Source organism: Eretmochelys imbricata, chromosome 2 (genome assembly GCF_965152235.1).
Source record: "Eretmochelys imbricata isolate rEreImb1 chromosome 2, rEreImb1.hap1, whole genome shotgun sequence".
Classification (NCBI taxonomy): Eukaryota; Metazoa; Chordata; order Testudines; family Cheloniidae; genus Eretmochelys; species Eretmochelys imbricata.
The window spans coordinates 1,846,482-1,862,845 of NC_135573.1; the positions used below are offsets into that span (position 1 = coordinate 1,846,482).

The following is a 16,364-nucleotide window of genomic DNA, read 5'->3' on the forward strand; positions in this document are numbered from 1 at the left end:
GGGATGCTCAGCACCCTGGAACATTAGCCTGAGGTGTTGCAGGATTGGTGCCCCAAAATGGCAACACCCCCTATCCGGGCACTTTTTGAAAATGTTTTATATTTGATCCGTCATTTGTGGCTTTTCCTTCATCATGCCGGGCAACCATGAGTAGGGTTACCACCTTTGAAATGCAAAAATCCAGCAGTTCCGCCACCCCCACAAAACAAGCCCTATGCAACCCCACCCACAAGGCAACTCCGCAATCTCCCTCCCCCTTCAACAGCCACTTACTGTATCTAGAGAGCTAACGCATGTAGATAAGATTGATGACATCATTTTCTTAAACTGCAGAAGTGGGAGCATTGCAGCATCATCAGCTGGACACAGAAACTTTTAATATCAGGTATCCCAATATACTGTGATAATAATGGAAATCTTTAGACCCATGTAAAAAAAACCCAGCAGATTAAATTATTTTTCTGCCAACTGGCCATGCCATAAAAAAACTGGCCAGACCAGTCAAATACTGGCCTGTCAGGTGGTAACCCTAATCACGAGGGACTCAGTAATACAACTGTAAGGGTCTGGTTTCCTGTTCATCTGTCAGAATGCGGACAAAGGATGTAATTGGCTGGAGCAATTTATTTCCAGGTAATACAAGGTCCTCATTTTAATCCAGAAAGTCCATTCATTGGGATGGCTCCCGAGGAGTTCATTTTTCCACAGTGTCTGTGGATTTTAGAAACTTTGTGGCCACCTTTTCTGAAGCTTAGTGCTGTTCTTAGTGGGACTCAGCTGTTGTAAGGCTTGTGACAGGAAACTGACCTCTTTGGGAGATCTTCCTGTGTTACAAAGTCTATGTATCATTGTGAGCCAGGGACTGGATGCAATTCCATTGGGGAGGGTGACCACAGCTCCTGCAGGAACTAAGAATGGGGGGCAATCTGGCAAATTCACTGAGGGTGTAACACCTTCAGAGAGGTGACCCCACGGGGGACACTCCAATATAGTAGTTCAAACTGGATTCTCCAGAGACAAAGAAAGGACTTTTGGATGAAAAGCCTGACTTTGAACTGACTCCGGGCCGTCTTTGCATTCACTGTTGTAGCCATGTTGGTCCCAGGATATCAGAGAAACAAGGTGGGTGAGGTATTGTCTTTTATTGTACCAACTTCTGTCAGTGAGAGAGACAAGATTTTGAGCTTACAGAGAGCTTTTCTTTGGGTCTGGGAAAGGAACTCGAAGTATCACTGCTGAATACAAGATTTGAGTAGATTGGTTAGCATAAGTGAACTCCTACTGAACGGTCCTTTGAAATATATGTTACCTGCTTGTGCTAAACCATCTGTTCAAACCTTGTGACACTTTGAGTTAGTTTTCCAGACCTGAAGAAGAGCTCTGTGTAAGCCCCTAACTCAGGAGCAGAGGGAGGCCCAAGGAACCAGGAGGGGCCGCCAGGCCAGTACTGTTTCCCAGGGGGTGCAATGCCCCACTGTGCTCGGATAGCCCTGGGGGGGCGTGGGGCAGGGCGGCGTCCCAGCTCCCTGCACCCCGGCCCGGGGACTCTCCCCGCAGGCGCACGGCTGCACTCGGGCCCCAGAGTCACGCTGGGTGGCCAAGCCCCGGGTTTGCGCATGGACCCGTAGACCAGCTCCTGGGGCTCAGGGCCCAGCTTCCGCCCCGGGACAGGTCGGGGAGGGGAGCGATCGTGGCTCCTCCTTCCCTGCCCTGGGTGGGACGGGCTGAGCCTGAAAGGAGGGGCTAGAGGTGAAAGTAAGAGGGTAAGCCCCGGTAGGGCCTACCAGCAAGAGCAGCCCGGCTTCCCCAAGGGGCAATTTAAAGGGCCTGGGGCTCCCAGCAATGGCTGGAGCCCCAGGCCCTTTAAATTGCCTCCAGAGCCCGGCGGCTGGAGCCCTGGGGGAGCGGCTGCGGGGCTCCGGCGGCTATTTAAAGGGACCGGGCGCCCCTGCTTCTACCACCCAGGCCCTTTAAATAGCCGCCGGAGCCCCCGGCTGCTGCTGCTACCCTGGTGGGGGAGGGGAAGGGGGGGCACTTACCTTACAGGGTGGGCTGGCTCTGACCCTCCTCAGCCCCGCCCCTTTCGCCCGAGGCCCCGCCCCTTCTGGGGTCCAGAGCTCGCCCCAGCACACCGGTAAGTCACTCCACTTACTTTCACGCCTGGCCCCTGTGGGGTCTCGCTGGGCCCGTGTCGGTGGGGAACAGCGCAGCCAGCCCCGGGAGCCGCGGGGAGCTACTCGGCAGCGGGGCCAGCCCCGGCGGGCGGAGACTCTCCATGCAGACCCGGCCCCTTTGCCGGGCCACGTGCGCTGGCTCCGGGGTTTAGCCCCAACCCAGCGGGAGGGGGGGGCTATTGCCCTCTGGCTGCCCCCCCTCTCCCCCGGGCTGCGTCCTCTGTGTGCCATCGGGACCGCCTGGGGCGAGCAGCTCCGCCCCCTCCCCTTGCACCCCCATCTCCGCCCCGCCCAGGAACAGCAGGGGCCGCCTGAGCGCAGAGCTGTGCCGCGGGATCTCATTTCCATATAGCCACGGTGCATTGCGTGCAGGGAAGCAAGTCCCTGGCCAAGGGGCTGATTTTGCTCCCAGTGTCCCCGATTCCGACGATCAAACCCGGGATTTAAATCGGTTCAATTAAATCCCCCCTGCGCCCACCCCCTGCGCCCACCCTCCGTGCCCTGCACCCACCCCCTGCACCCACCCCCTGCGCCCACCCTCCGTGCCCTGCACCCGTGCCCTGCGCCCTGCACCCGCGCCCTGCACCCACCCTCCGTACCCTGCACCCACCCCCTGCACCCACCCTCCGTGCCCTGCGCCCTGCACCCACCCCCTGCACCCACCCTCCGTGCCCTGCACGCCCTGCACCCACGCCCTGCGCCCACCCTCCGTGCCCTGCCCCCTGCGCCCACCCCCTGCGCCCACCCCCTGCACCCACCCTCCGTGCCCTGCACCCATCCCCTGCGCCCATCCCCTGCGCCCATCCCCCGCGCCCTGCGCCCTGCGCCCATCCCCTGCACCCACCCTCCGTGCCCTGCGCCCTGCACCCCCTGTGCCCATCCCCTGCGCCCACCCTCCGTGCCTGCGCCCTGCACCCACCCCCTGCGCCCTGCAGGCTTCACCTGGGCGCCCGCGCGCCCCCTCCCGGCTGCTGGGAGCGAGGCTCGTCCCGGGGCGGGTCCCCTCGGTGGCTCTGAGCTCGATTGCTCAGTGGAGCGGCCGCTCGGCGCTGGATTGAGCGGACTGGGGCCTCGCGCCGCGGCGGGTAGGTGCGGGCCGGGTGCAGGGGACTGGCGGGGGGAGGGGCGCCCCCCCCCGGGCTGACCCCGGGGCTCGTGCTGGAGCTCGGCTCGGGGGGGGTCGCTGCGGCGCGGGCCCCCCCCCGGAGACCAGCCGAGCGCGTCTCCCGCCAGGCGGGAACTCGGAGCCGGGGTCCCCGAGACCCCCCCCGGCACTCGCTCCCCCCCCCCCCGGGGGCCCGGCCCTGCCCCGCCCCGCCCCCCTCCCGCCGCTCGGGGACCGGCCCCGCCCCGCTCTAGGGCGGAGCCCCCCCGTCCAGCTGCGGGCCCCGGCCCCGCAGAGCCACACGCCGCGGGGGCGGCGCCTGTAGGGCCCCGGGGGGGGCGCGGAGGCGCCTGTACATCCCTGGGGGCGTTAAACGTACCTGCGGCCCGGGGGGGGGGCACATGTACATGCCTGGGGGGGCGCGGCCCCGGGGGGGAGGGGGGGCACATGTACATGCCTGGGGGGGGCGCGGCCCCGGGGGGGAGGGGGGGCACATGTACATGCCTGGGGGGGGCGCGGCCCCGGGGGGGAGGGGGGGCACATGTACATGCCTGGGGGGGGCGCGGCCCCGGGGGGGAGGGGGGGCACATGTACATGCCTGGGGGGGCACACGTACCTGCGGCCCGTGGGGGCGTTGTGCACATGTGGGGGCGGTGCACCTAGGTGGGCAGGCAGGAGTCCGGGTGGGGGTCGGGGTGTCTCCGGGGGGGTCAGCGAGGGGCATGGGGGGGCTGTCGGGAGCTGGGGAGCAGGGGCTCGGCCCGGGCAGGGCCGCTGGCCACATTGTGCCCTCGCCCCTCTGGCCGCGCCTGCCCCAGGGGGCTCCCGGGTCCCTGCCAGCTGGAGACGCTGCCCTGTTCTCCGCAGTGCCCCCAGGAGTCTGTGGGCCCCGGCCGTCCGCCATGGGGCTCCTGTCGGACCCGTACCGCAGGCGGGCGCTGTCCCGGCTCATCCTCCGCCTCAACACCCCGCTCTGGTGAGTGCCCGGCCCCTGGCTTCCTGGGCTCCCTGCCGCAGGCTCTGTGGGGAGCTCTCTCTGTTTCCTCCCATCCCCACGCTCTGCTCTCTCCTTCCGTCCCTCTTCTCCTCTCCCTCAGGGCCACCCGTCAGCAGGGCGGGAAATGGCACACAGCACGATCTCCCCCAGGGCCTGGACACAGCCCTCCTTGCTCTAGGAGCCCAGGGATGGGGGCCAGGCGTTGAGCCAGCGTTGCCTGCCTGGCAGTGCCAAGTGCTGCACCCCAGAGAGGGAGGGAGCCCAGCTGGGGCTCAAAGCCGTGGCCCCCACGTGCACAGATATCCTCCCTGTTAGACCTGACCCCTTCTCTCATGGGGCAATGGGGCCTGGGCAGGGAGTGGGGAGGGGAGCGGAGGGGAGCAGCCTGGGGTCTTCACCCCCTTGTGTTTCCTGTCTGCAGCATTCTCAGCTACCTGGCTGGACTGGGCTGGTTCTTGGGCCTGGCCTCCCCACCCTTCACCCTGCGCTCATACATGTCAGAGAACGCCATGGGCTCCACCATGGTGGAGGAGCAGTTCGTGTTTGGCGAGAGGGCACTCTCCTATGCCCGTGAGTTCGCTGGCCACAAGAAGAAGGTGGGGTGAGTTCAAGCCGCCAGTAGTCGGGGGAGCCCTGGCCAGGGTACAGGCCAAGCACTTCTCCGAAGGCCCCAGGCCAGCAGGGGAGGAAGGGTGGCACCCCGTGCCAGCTGCCTTTGTAATACACAGGAGTGTCCTGCCAGGGCCCAGCCTGCAGTACTCAAGGCAGGTGAACTGTATGCTGGGAGTTGTAGTCTCTAGGTGCTAATGGAGGGGGTGGCTCTGCAGGGCCCTGCAGTTTGCTCTCCTTGTGCATTGGCTGGTGTATCTCACTCTGCAAGGCCGGGCAGTGGCACTGTGCTAGGTGGCACTGGGCAAGTCTGTGCCTGTGGGTGGGTAGAGTGTGGCCCTGGGCTCTGAGAAGGACAATCTGGGGTTTGCTATGCGCGCTGGGCTCTAGCGTTACCCATCCCCCCGGGCAAGAGGGCCCCGTTCCGGCCCATCATGCTTCCTGTCTCCTTTCCCAGGGGGATCCCCGTGGCCTGGCTGGAGAAGACAATGTGGAACCTGGGCCTGGAGGTTTATAAGCAGCCCTTCTCCCGCACTCTGCCCTTCCCCGACGAGACACGCGAAAGATACGTACGTGCCAGGCTGGGACCGCAGTCCCTGGGAGCTGCCCCATCTCTGTCCTGGGGGTAGGGCACAGATGAGCTGCAGGCACTGGGGGTTGGGGAGTTTCCCCCCTGGGCTGGGGGTTGGTGCAAAGGGACAGATGCAGCCCCTACGCCCCGTGGGCTCGCACCTCTCCACAGAGCTCTGGGGCTTCTCGCAGGATCCTGGCCCTTCCTCATCTCCATACCATGTGTGCTGATCCAGCAGGTCTGCTTCACAGAAAAGGAGTAGCAGAACTGAGGGGCTGACAGCACTTGAGGGGCCAGGGCCGGTCACTGGGCAAAAGGCAGGAGCTGAACAAGCTCGCTGCATGCAGCTCTGCACCCAGTCCCAACCCACAGCCTCTGCTAGCCCAGTGCTGGGCTCCCCCCACCTCAATCCCAACCCAAGCCCCCTGCTATCCCTGCCATGGACTTCCCCCCTGCCGCCAGTTGCTGGTGCTCCTCAGCCCCCTGCCCTCCCCATTCTGGGTCCCTCCTCAGCAGACACCACGATGCTGTTTGGCTCTGGGGTGGGAAGAAGCCCCTTCCAGGGCCTGGCTCCCTGCAAAGCCCACTTCTTTTGTGGGTGGGGCTCGGTTCCACTGTCCTGCTGAGCCCTGGTTCCCTCCCTGCAGATGGTGAAGGGTACGAATGTGTACGGGATCCTGCGGGCACCACGTGCGGCCAGCACAGAGTCCTTGGTCCTGAGTGTGCCCTGTAGCATGGGGCAGCACAACAACCAGGCCGTGGGGCTCATGCTGGCCTTGGCTTCCTACTTCCGGGGTAAGTGAGTACATGCCTGGGGGGTGGGGCCTGTGGGAGTGGCAGGGAGGTGCTGAGTCAGGTGCACCTGAGAGTGGCTTGCTGCTCAACAGTGCATGGGCCAGGCCTTTGTGTGACCTGGTGACAGGGTCCTGTGGCCCAGGAATCTGGTGGGGTTCCTAGGCCTATATCAGGCTCCCGGGCAGGGCGAGGGGGGTTCCTGGGGCTATATCAGGCTCCCGGGCAGGGCGAGGGGGGTTCCTGGGGCTATATCAGGCTCCCGGGCAGGGCGAGGGGGGTTCCTGGGGTTATATCAGGCTCCCGGGCAGGGCAAGGGGGGTTCCCTGGGCTGTATTGGGCTCCCCCATGGCCTGACGAGAGGGTTCCCTGGCCCATATCAGGGTCCCTCCCACCCCTTGCCCAGTGAGGGGCTTCCTGGGGCTGCATTACCCCCAGCCTGGTGAGGAGGGTTCCTGGGGCTGTCAGGCTGTTCAGATCAGACTCTCATGTCTCAGCCCCTCCCCTTGGCATCTGTGCAGTGTGTAGAGCACGGAGGCCTCTGCCCTGTTCACAGACGCCCGGGGGCCCGGCTGCAGGTAAGTGGCGGGTTCCTCCTGGGGCTGCTTCAGGCCAATCGCCCTGTGCAGGACGGGGTGTGTGGCTGACTAGGCTGTAGTCCCCAGGCATCTGCTGACACGGGCCCCGCCGTGGTGCATACTGCTCCCTGGGGCCGGCTGGCCTGGCCCTCGCTGACACGGGCAGTGCTTGTCTGCTTGCAGGTCAGATTTACTGGGCCAAGGACATCATCTTCCTGGTGAACGAGCACGACCTGATCGGCATGGAGGCCTGGCTGGAGGCCTACCACGATGTCAATGTCACCGGTGAGGCCAGAGGAGCTGTGGGGGCAGGGCTGGGTGGGGCGCAGCAGGGGGGCAGGAGGGCCCTGGGCTAGAGTGCAGCACTCTGGTGAGTCGCAGCCAAACACTCACTGAGCAGGCACAGCTGCTCGCTGCTCTGAGGGGCTGTTTCCAAACCGGGGAGCTGGCCGGGGCTTTCTCCCCGCAAGCTGGGTTCTGGGCAGTGGGGGCTGCCTGGTCTGAGCTGCTGCTGTGCTGGCAGAGGTGCTCTCCTCGGGGATGCTGGGCCGGGCCGGAGCCATCCAGGCGGCTGTCTCGCTGGAGCTGAGCAGCGACGTCATCACCAGCTTCGATGTGGCCGTGGAGGGGCTGAACGGGCAGCTGCCCAACCTGGACCTGGTCAACCTCTTCTACGCCTTCTGCCAGAAGAACGGGCTGCTGTGCACCATCCAGGGCAAGGTGAGAGTTGGGGGTGGGGAGCCCAGCACCATGCATGTCAAGGGGGTGGGGGGTGTTCCTGGCACCATCAGGGCAAGGAGGCGGGGGCGGCACCATCCACGGCATAGTGAGATTGGGGGTGGGGGGAGTGTTCAAAGCCAGACTCCTCTCCCTGCTGGTTTCTCCTGACCCCCTCCCCCGCTTTCCCAATTGCACCCCCGGCCAGGCTCCTTGGCTGTCGGGGCAGGGGTGGGGTGGACTGCATGGGGGGGCAGGGGGCAGGCCCTGATGTCTCTGCCCTGCAGCTGCAGCGCACGGACTGGGACACGCTGCCAGCCTATGTGCATAGCCTGCAGACCCTGCTGCTCATGGTGCTGAAGCAGGGCTCCGGCCGGCCCCAGGGCGACCATGGCCTCTTCCTGCGCTACCATATCGAGGCCATCACTGTGCGTGGCATCAACAGCTTCCGGCAGTACAAGTACGACATGGGCACCGTGGGCAAGTGAGTAACACCCCTGCGGGCAGGGGCCCCTGCTCCCCCAGTATGCAAGAGCCGGGACGGAGGGGCTGGCCTGGGCAGCAGGGGCGCTGCGGGTCAGGACTGAGGAGCACCAGCTGGGCTGGGGGATGGAGGGAGCCCAGGGTTGGGATGGCCGAAGGGCTGTGGATCAGGACTGAGGGCTCTTGGCAGAGCCAAGGCCTGGGGAGCCTAGGGGAATGCTGGTCTAGCTCAGTGTGGGGACCGGCCAGGGATGGGACTGAGAGGCTGTGCCCCCCGTTCTCCCACACTGCCACCCCTGGGCGAGGACGGTGCCAGCATCCACCCCACTGAGGGCCTGCCCCGCAGGACGCTGGAGGGGATGTTCCGCAAGCTGAACAACCTGCTGGAGCGCTTGCACCAGTCCTACTTCTTCTACCTGCTGCCCTCGCTCGCACGCTTCGTCTCCATCGGCGTCTACATGCCGGCCGTCGGCGGCCTCGTCCTCGTCCTCGTCCTCAAGATATCCCCGGTGCCGCAGCTGCAGGGGGAGTGGGAGAGTTCTGGGCTGCAGCAGGGTCAGGCCTAGGGACGGGGGCGCAGGTGGAGTCTCTGCCCAGACTCAGGTTGGGGAGGAGCCGGCGTTTTCCACGAGGCCGCTGAACTGCGCAGCCCTGCCTGATGGGGGGAGGGGGCGCGTTCCCCAGGCTGGCAGGAGGGGACCCCTCACTACTCTGCAGTGCCCCCTCTCCGCAGCCTGGGTCCCCGTGAGGAGCTCGCTCTGGGAGGCAGGGGCTGCGCCTGTCTCTGGGGAGCAGGGATCTGCCCGTGGCTGGGTGAGGGTTGGCGCAGGGGCCCGGTGGGTCAGGGGGTGCTGTGTGGTTGGTTTCCTTGACTCTGCCCCACGCCCTCGACCTGTGGATGAAGCTGAGTAAATGTGATGCGGGTGCCGAGGAGCCGCTCTGCGATGGAGACAAGGGTGCTGCCCACGCTGCCGCCGAGGTGAGGGGTTGCAGGGCCCTGCCCTGGCCGCTCCTGGAGCTCTCCAGGCCCAAGGGCAGCTACTGCCTTCCTCCCCTATCCCCCATGGACTCCCCCGCCGTGGGTTCTCAGGTTCCTGGCCATCTAAAGGACGTCTATGGTACCTGCTACCGCAGTATGCAAGCGCCTCCCAATCTTTACCCTCATCACCCTGCACAGATCAGGACCGGGGACCTGCCCAGAGTCCCCAGGGTGTCTGGGGCAGGGCAGAGAGCTCCTAAGTCAAGCGATCACCCCACTGGGCCGCCCTGCTGTGTAACCCTCCCCACCACAGCTCCTGCCTCTTGGTTCGATGGGCCCAGCCCCTCAGGAGATGCCGTTTTGGGGCTGGGCTTGAAGTTGCCCAGGGCCCTTTCCCCGGGGCAGGGAGGAAGATTTGGGGTCCCCTTTGCCCCAGAAACTGGGATTCCTCCAAGGCTGAGGCCTGATGGGGTTGGCTCTGGCCCTGGTTCAGCTGCCCCTGCTTAGCTTCCTCCCTTCCCCGCCCCGCAGGAGTCGCGGCCTGGCCTGCTCACCCTGGTGCCACCTCTGCTGATCTGCCATGCCACAGGCCTCACCCTCTACTTCCTGCCTGTGCTGGGCCAGCACGTGGCCACCCAGCACTTCCCCGTCTCGGAGTCGGAGGCCGTGGTGCTGACGGTCACGGCCATCTACGTGGCCGGGCTGGCGTTGCCACACAACACACCCAGGTACGTGCGGATCCCGGCAGGGAAAGGCAGGGCGATGCGACGAGATCCGGCGCTCACCCAGGGCCAGCAGCAGGTTGTGCTCTGGGGTGAAGTCAGTGGGCCAGCAGGAACACAAACAGGCCTAATACGCATACACAATGACTCCAGAGCTCTCTCCCCCAGCAGGGGGCGCTGTGGGGAGCAGGGCGCTGGCTGTGGGAGCCTGTCCCGGGGGGGGCCCTATGACATTCTCCAGGGTACAGTCTGGACTGCTGAACAGCTGTCCCCCCTCAGTTCTCCAGCGTGGGGTGCCTTTTACACCGCCACTCCTGGTCTGCCCACACAGCCTCCAGCATGTAACTCACTCCCCGCTGAGTTACATGAGTGCTCTAGCCAGCCACTCCTGAATTATATAACAGAACAACACCAGCAAATTCCCAATCCCAGACTTTCCCCACAAATGTACGTCTTGTACTGCCCAGCTCTTTACTCCTAGACAATACAAGCTCATAGAAAGTCTGTCATTTCATTAATAGAAAATGATATGCACCAATCCTGCTATCTCAAATGGAGTACCCCAGACACTTCAGTACAAGCACACACTGGTTTAGATAAAACAATAACACAAGTTTATTAACTACAGAAAGATTTTAAGTGATGAGGGATAAGTCAGAACTGGTTACAAAGAAATAAAAGATACCTAACTTAGCAAGCTATGCAAACTTAAAGCAAAAGGTTTTCTCTCACTATGTGTTCTAGCAATCTTACAGCCAGGATCTAGCTCCAGTCCAGTGATGCTTCCTTTGTCTTTCAGGTGTTGTTGGTGCTGTGAGTAGAGATGAAGGGAGAGATAATCTGGGGAGTTTGTTCCCCTTTCTTACAGCAATTCTCTTCTTTGAGAATCATCTCCAGCTGGGGTCCAGGTGGCCAAGTCCCTGGGATGGGAGCTTCCAGCTGTGTCTGTGCCAAGATGTAAATTTCTCACTCACACCCTTTTTCCTGACAAAGAATGCCTGCTTAGCCAGGTGATAGTCCATTGGATTTTGTTGACACCTGACTGAGGCATCAGTTGGCCTTTTATCTTTGAGGAACTGGTTTGTGCCTGCTTTTTTAAATTTGGAGCGTGTCTCAGCAATGTCATACAGTAGAATTTTATAATCGGACTTTATATAAATGACTGCCTAGCAAGGAGTACTGCAGAAAGGGATCTGGGGGACACAGTGGATCACAAACTAAATATGAGTCAATAGTGTCACACTGTTGCAAAAAAAGCAAATGTCATTTTGGGCTGTATTAGCAGGAGTGTTGTAAGCAAGACACAAAACGTAATTCTTCTGCTCTATTCTGCATTGATTAGGCCTCAGCTGGAGTATTATGTCCAGTTCTGGGCGTCACATTTCAGGAAAGATGGGGACAAATTGGAGAAAGTTTAGAGAAGAGCAACAAAAATGATTAAAGGTCTAGAAAACATGACCTCTGAGGGAAGACTGAAAAACTGGGTTTGTTTAGTCTGGAGAGAAGAGAAGACTGAGGGGGGACAAGAGTTTTCAAAAACGCAAAAGGTTGTTACAAGGAGGAGGGAGAAAAATTGTTCTCCTATCCTCGGAGGTTAAGGAGAGGAAGCAATGGACTTAAATTGCAACAAGAGGGGTTTAGGTTGGACATTAGGAAAAACTTCCTAACTGTCAGGGTGATTAAGCACTAGAATAAATTGCCTAGGGAGGTTGTGGAATCTCCGTCATTGGAGATTTTTAAGACCTTGTCTACACTTACCTGAGGATCAACGCTGCGGCAAGTGATGCATCAGCAGTCAATTTAGCGGGTCTAGTGAAGACCCGCTAAATCAGGGGCGGGCAAACTTTTTGGCCTGAGGGCCATATCGGGTTTCAGAAATTGTATGGACGGACAGTTGGGGAGGCTGTGCCTCCCCAGACAGCCAGGCATGGCCTGGCCCCTGTTCCCTGATGGCCTCCTGCCCCTATTCAACCACCCCTTCTCCCTGACCGCCATCGGACCCCCCCACCCCTAACTGCCCCCCACTGCCCCGTCCAACCCCCCCCCTTCCTGACTGCGCCCCCCCCGGACCTCTGCCCCATCCAAACACCCCTTCTCCCTGTCCCCTGACTGCCCCCTGCCGCCACATCCAACCCCTCCTCTCATTCCTGACTGTCCCCCAGGGACCCCTGCCCCATCCAACCACCCCTTCTCCCTGACTGCCCCCCGGAACCCCTGCCCCCATTCAACCCCCTTGTTCCCCGCCCACTGATCGCCCCGACCCCTATCCACCCCCCGGCCTCTGACCACCTCCCAAACTCCCCTGCCCTCTATCCAACCCCGCTCCCTGCCCCCTTACCATGCTGCCTGGAGCACTAGGACAGGCAGCTGCGCCACCCAGCTGGAGCCAGCCGCGCAGCACAGAGACCGGGTCAGGCCGGGCTCTGTAGCTGCACTGCCCCAGGAGCTCACAGCTCCTCCGCCCAGAGCATCGCGTTGGGGGTGCAGTGAGCTGAGGCTGCAGGGGAGGGGGAACAGCGGAGGAGGGGCCGGGGGCTAGCCTCCCCAGCCAGGAGCTCAGGGGCCGGGCAGAAAGGGCCCGCAGGCCGTAGTTTGCCCACCTCTGTGTTAAATCGACCGCCGATCGCTCTCTGGTTGACTCCTGTACTCCACCTGATGGAGAAGGGTAAAGGGGAGTTGACGGGAGAGAGTGTCTCGTCAATGTTGCGTAATGTGGACCCTGCAGTAAGTAGATCTAAGCTACATTGATTTGAGTTACGCTATTCACATAACTCAAATTGCGTAGCTTAGACTGACTTTTCCCTTTAGTGTTGACAAGGCCTAAGAGCAGGTTGGACAAACACCTGTCAGGGATGGTCTAGGTAATACTTAGTCCTGCTGTGAGTGCAGGGGACTGGACTAGATGACCTCTCAAGGTCCCTTCCAATTCCATGATTCTATGAACTTTACCTACAATGTTGCCACACATTTTACTGGGACAATAATGATCAGCACATGATGAGTTTTCACAATACCTCATAAGGCATGCTTTATACAGAATTGTGTAAAAAGGGTGAACATAGCGCCCTGTGACAGTCTATAGAAAATGGTACCTTTGGTTCTCTGCTGTTTCTCAGCCCTGGCCAGAGCGGGGGCTAGGCAGGTGTCTGTGGGGCCTGACAGTCATTTCTCTGCTCTGCAGGGTGCTGACTGGCTGTGGGAGTGAACGCGGCTGGATGACCCTGAAGCTTCTGTCCCTGCTGTACCTGGCCATGCAGCTGGGCTGCATTGCCCTTATTAACTTCTCCCTGGGCTTCCTCCTGGCTGTCACCATGGTGCCCGTTGCAGCCATCGTCCAGCCCAAAGGCCCCAAGTAAGTGGCACCTGTGCATTTCCCATGGCATCCAGTGAGGCGGCCCAAGGTCACCTGAGCCAGGCCTGTCCATGAGTGGCCGGGGCTCCATGGCCAGTCTCATCCTTGGTGGGCTCGCTCTGCAGGTGCCAGGATCCTTATTCTTTATCCCTTATTCTTGCCAGTAAGTTAAAGAAGTATGGGCTGGATGAACGGACTATAAGGTGGATAGAAAGCTGGCTAGATAGTCGGGCTCAACTGATAGTGATCAATGGCTCCATGTCTAGTTGGCAGCTGGTATCAAGTGGAGTGCCCCAAGGGTCGGTCCTCGGGCCGGTTTTGTTCAATATCTTCATAAATGATCTGGAGGATGGTGTGGATTGCACTCTCTGCAAGTTTGCAGATGACACTAAACTGGAAGGAGAGGTAGATACGCTGGAGGGTAGGGATAGGATACAGAGGGACCTAGACAAATTAGAGGATTGGGCCAAAAGAAATCTGATGCGGTTCAACAGGGACAAGTGCAGAGTCCTGCACTTAGGACGGAAGAACCCCATGCACCGCTACAGACTAGGGACCGAATGGCTCGGCAGCAGTTCTGCAGAGAAGGACCTGGGGTGACAGTGGACGAGAAGCTGGATATGAGTCAACAGTGTGCCCTTGTTGCCAAGAAGACCAATGGCATTTTGGGTTGTATATGTAGGGACATTGCCAGCAGATCGAGGGACGTGATTGTTCCCCTCTATTCGGCATTGGTGAGGCCTCATCTGGAGTACTGTGTCCAGTTTTGGGCCCCACACTACAAGAATGATGTGGAAAAATTGGAAAGAGTCCACCAGAGGGCAACAAAAATGATTAGGGGACTGGAGCACATGACTTATGAGGAGAGGCTGAGGGAACTGGGATTGTTTAGCCTGCAGAAGAGAAGAATGAGGGGGGATTTGATAGCTGCTTTCAACTACCTGAGAGGTGGTTCCAAAGAGGACTAGACTATTCTCAGTGGTAGAAGAGGACAGGACAAGGAGTAATGGTCTCAAGTTGCAGTGGGGGAGGTTTAGGTTGGATATTAGGAAAAACTTTTTCACTAGGAGGGTGGTGAAACACTGGAATGGGTTCCCTAGGGAGGTGGTGGAATCTCCTTCCTTAGAAGTTTTTAAGGTCAGGCTTAACAAAGCCCTGGCTGGGATGATTTAGTTGGGGATTGGTCCTGCTTTGAGCAGGAGATTGGACTAGATGAACTCCTGAGGTCCCTTCCAACCCTGATATTCTATGATCCTTGCTTGGGTACAGGCAGGGTGCCTTGAGAGCCAACAGCCAGTCCAAGGGATGGGCTGGAAATCCCCTCCCCAATCAGGGACCAGGCCCATATGCTGGTATTGGTAATCTGTCTACCACCAGCCTCTCCCAGCATGGGGAGCTGTAGGCATAGGCGTTCCCTGCTCCTCCATCCTCTCAGAGCACCCCCTGGTCAGGGGACTAGGGCAGGAGCACTGGGAGTTGTTGGGGAGCTCCTGGCCATTCCAGCCCCAGCCTCTCCCAGCAGGGGGCGCTGTAGGGAGTGGGGCAGGAGTGCTGGGATTTGCCCCTTTTCAGCCCAGCCCTGCTGGCTGGTGCGCCCCAGGCTGCCCCACTCTGATCCCTGCCTGCGTCTGTCTCCCAGGTATCTGTATGCAGTGCTACTGGTCCTGGTCACTCCAGCTGTCACCCTCCTACTCAGCATCGTCCTGTACCAGGAGCTGATCGAGTACCCCGTCTCGGCGCTGGAGTGCTGGCAGCTCTTCCTGCAGGCTGTGTCTGAGGGCCTGCTGGACCACTATCTCTACGGCTCCATAGTCTTTCCCTTCATCGCCCTCTTCGTCTACCCCTGCTGGCTGCTGCTCTGGAATGTGCTCTTCTGGAAGTAGCTGGGCCCCTCTGCCTGGCCCTATGTCTCCTGGGGGAGGAGGCTGCTGACTGGGCCCCTGCCTGGCAACTGGATCCCAGGATCTGGGTCTTGCCCTGGAGCCATCCCATGTTCTCAGGCTGGAGCCTTGCACCTTTGTTCTGGAGGGAGAAGGCTGTTCTGGGGCCTGCAGCAGGAGTCAGTTCCCCTCCCTTGTGCTCAGTGGCCTCAAGAGGGCCTGGGGTGCCCACTGCCTGCACTCCACTGAACTTAGCTGTCCTTGGGCTTCGCATGCTGGGACCTTTGCCTTTGGGGGGCATCTGCCAGCTGGTGCACGGGGGAGGGGACACGGCACCTGGCTGCGGGCATGGGAGCAGGGATGCTTTGGCCTTGCTTGTTCCCACAGACAGAAGGCAGATGGCGGGGCTTAGGCTGGGAGAAGCAGGAGGCAGTACTGGAGAGGCAGGTCCCCTTGAGTCCACATAGGTAGGGGAGTGGAGGGTGCTCCCCACTCTTCCTCATGCATGGGCTGGATATGCCTTCCTCAGCATTGGGGGAGGAGAGGAGTGGGGCATTCAGGTTTGCACACTCCTCCACTGTATACAGGTGGGCCAGGCCCCCACAGCAGCCAGCAGACTGGGCTGGGGGAATCCACAGGGATTGGAAAGGCAAGTGCGTGCCAGGAGTGTTCATCTTTGTAATAAAATAAGAAGAAAAGCCTTTGGCAAGTGTGGTGAGGGTGGTTCATAGCTGGTGCTGGCGGCACCCACAGGCCTCCATCCTTGGGCTGGGTCCTGACCAACTGTAGGTAAATAAGATGATCCAGCCTTGGGGAGCTTACGAGTTAGGAAGAGAGCTGCTCAGCACGGGGGGAGATAGTCCAATTCCGCGTACACTGCAAGTGAGGGGTAGGGGGTTAGGACAGCAACGCTAGCTCTCCCCATCTGGCACGTGACAGCAGCATGGCAGAGGCAGACCTTGGAAGGACAGGTCAGGGAGGGGGGTTCCTGCGGGAGGTCAGGCAGAAGGCAGGGAGGTGGTTGTGGAGGTCTTGTGTCAGCAGAGGAGGCCGGGCCAGATGCAGTGAGAGACATGGGGTGAAGTCAAGTTTAGGGGGCAGCCCAATTTACACTGCAAGTCAACATCCCCCATGAAGCCACTGCTGTGGTGGTCCGAATGCAGCAACACCAATCTCTGTGCCCACCTCCTCTGTGCCTGGCTGTGAACCAGGTCCACACGGGGGAGTACAGGCCCCCCCTTCCGATGTTCAGAGCTTTCAAGGGCATTGGCCCCCTCTCCTCAGAGGACACCTTTCCCCCTGCTGCTGTGGCCTTCCCCCACCCTGGAACTGCTGGCTGCGAGGGGGAGGTTCATGAGTGCAGGAGCCAGAACTTGCCCCGGAGTTGAAGCGAGGGAGTGGACTT

At 60.6% G+C, this 16,364-nt stretch overlaps 1 protein-coding gene across 3 annotated transcripts; it reads left to right on the plus strand.

The window, feature by feature from the left end:
• Window positions 1-2,029: 2,029 nt before the first annotated feature.
• Window positions 2,030-15,662, plus strand: GPAA1 (glycosylphosphatidylinositol anchor attachment 1). Of its 3 annotated transcripts, none has more exons than XM_077809610.1 (13): window positions 2,030-2,134; window positions 4,147-4,255; window positions 4,698-4,877; window positions 5,343-5,454; window positions 6,104-6,251; window positions 7,010-7,111; window positions 7,350-7,546; window positions 7,831-8,027; window positions 8,373-8,526; window positions 8,910-9,005; window positions 9,537-9,733; window positions 12,909-13,079; window positions 14,719-15,662. In XM_077809610.1, the coding sequence occupies exons 2-13, from the start codon at window positions 4,182-4,184 to the stop codon at window positions 14,960-14,962; spliced, it is 1,872 nt and encodes a 623-aa protein (XP_077665736.1). In that variant the 5' UTR covers window positions 2,030-2,134; window positions 4,147-4,181; the 3' UTR covers window positions 14,963-15,662. The 3 variants fall into 3 exon arrangements, with proteins under 3 accessions (XP_077665736.1, XP_077665735.1, XP_077665734.1); XM_077809609.1 differs by lacking the exon at window positions 2,030-2,134 and adding an exon at window positions 3,129-3,259; XM_077809608.1 differs by lacking the exons at window positions 2,030-2,134; window positions 4,147-4,255 and having other exon boundaries at window positions 4,609-4,877.
• The last annotated feature ends 702 nt before the right edge of the window (window positions 15,663-16,364 follow it).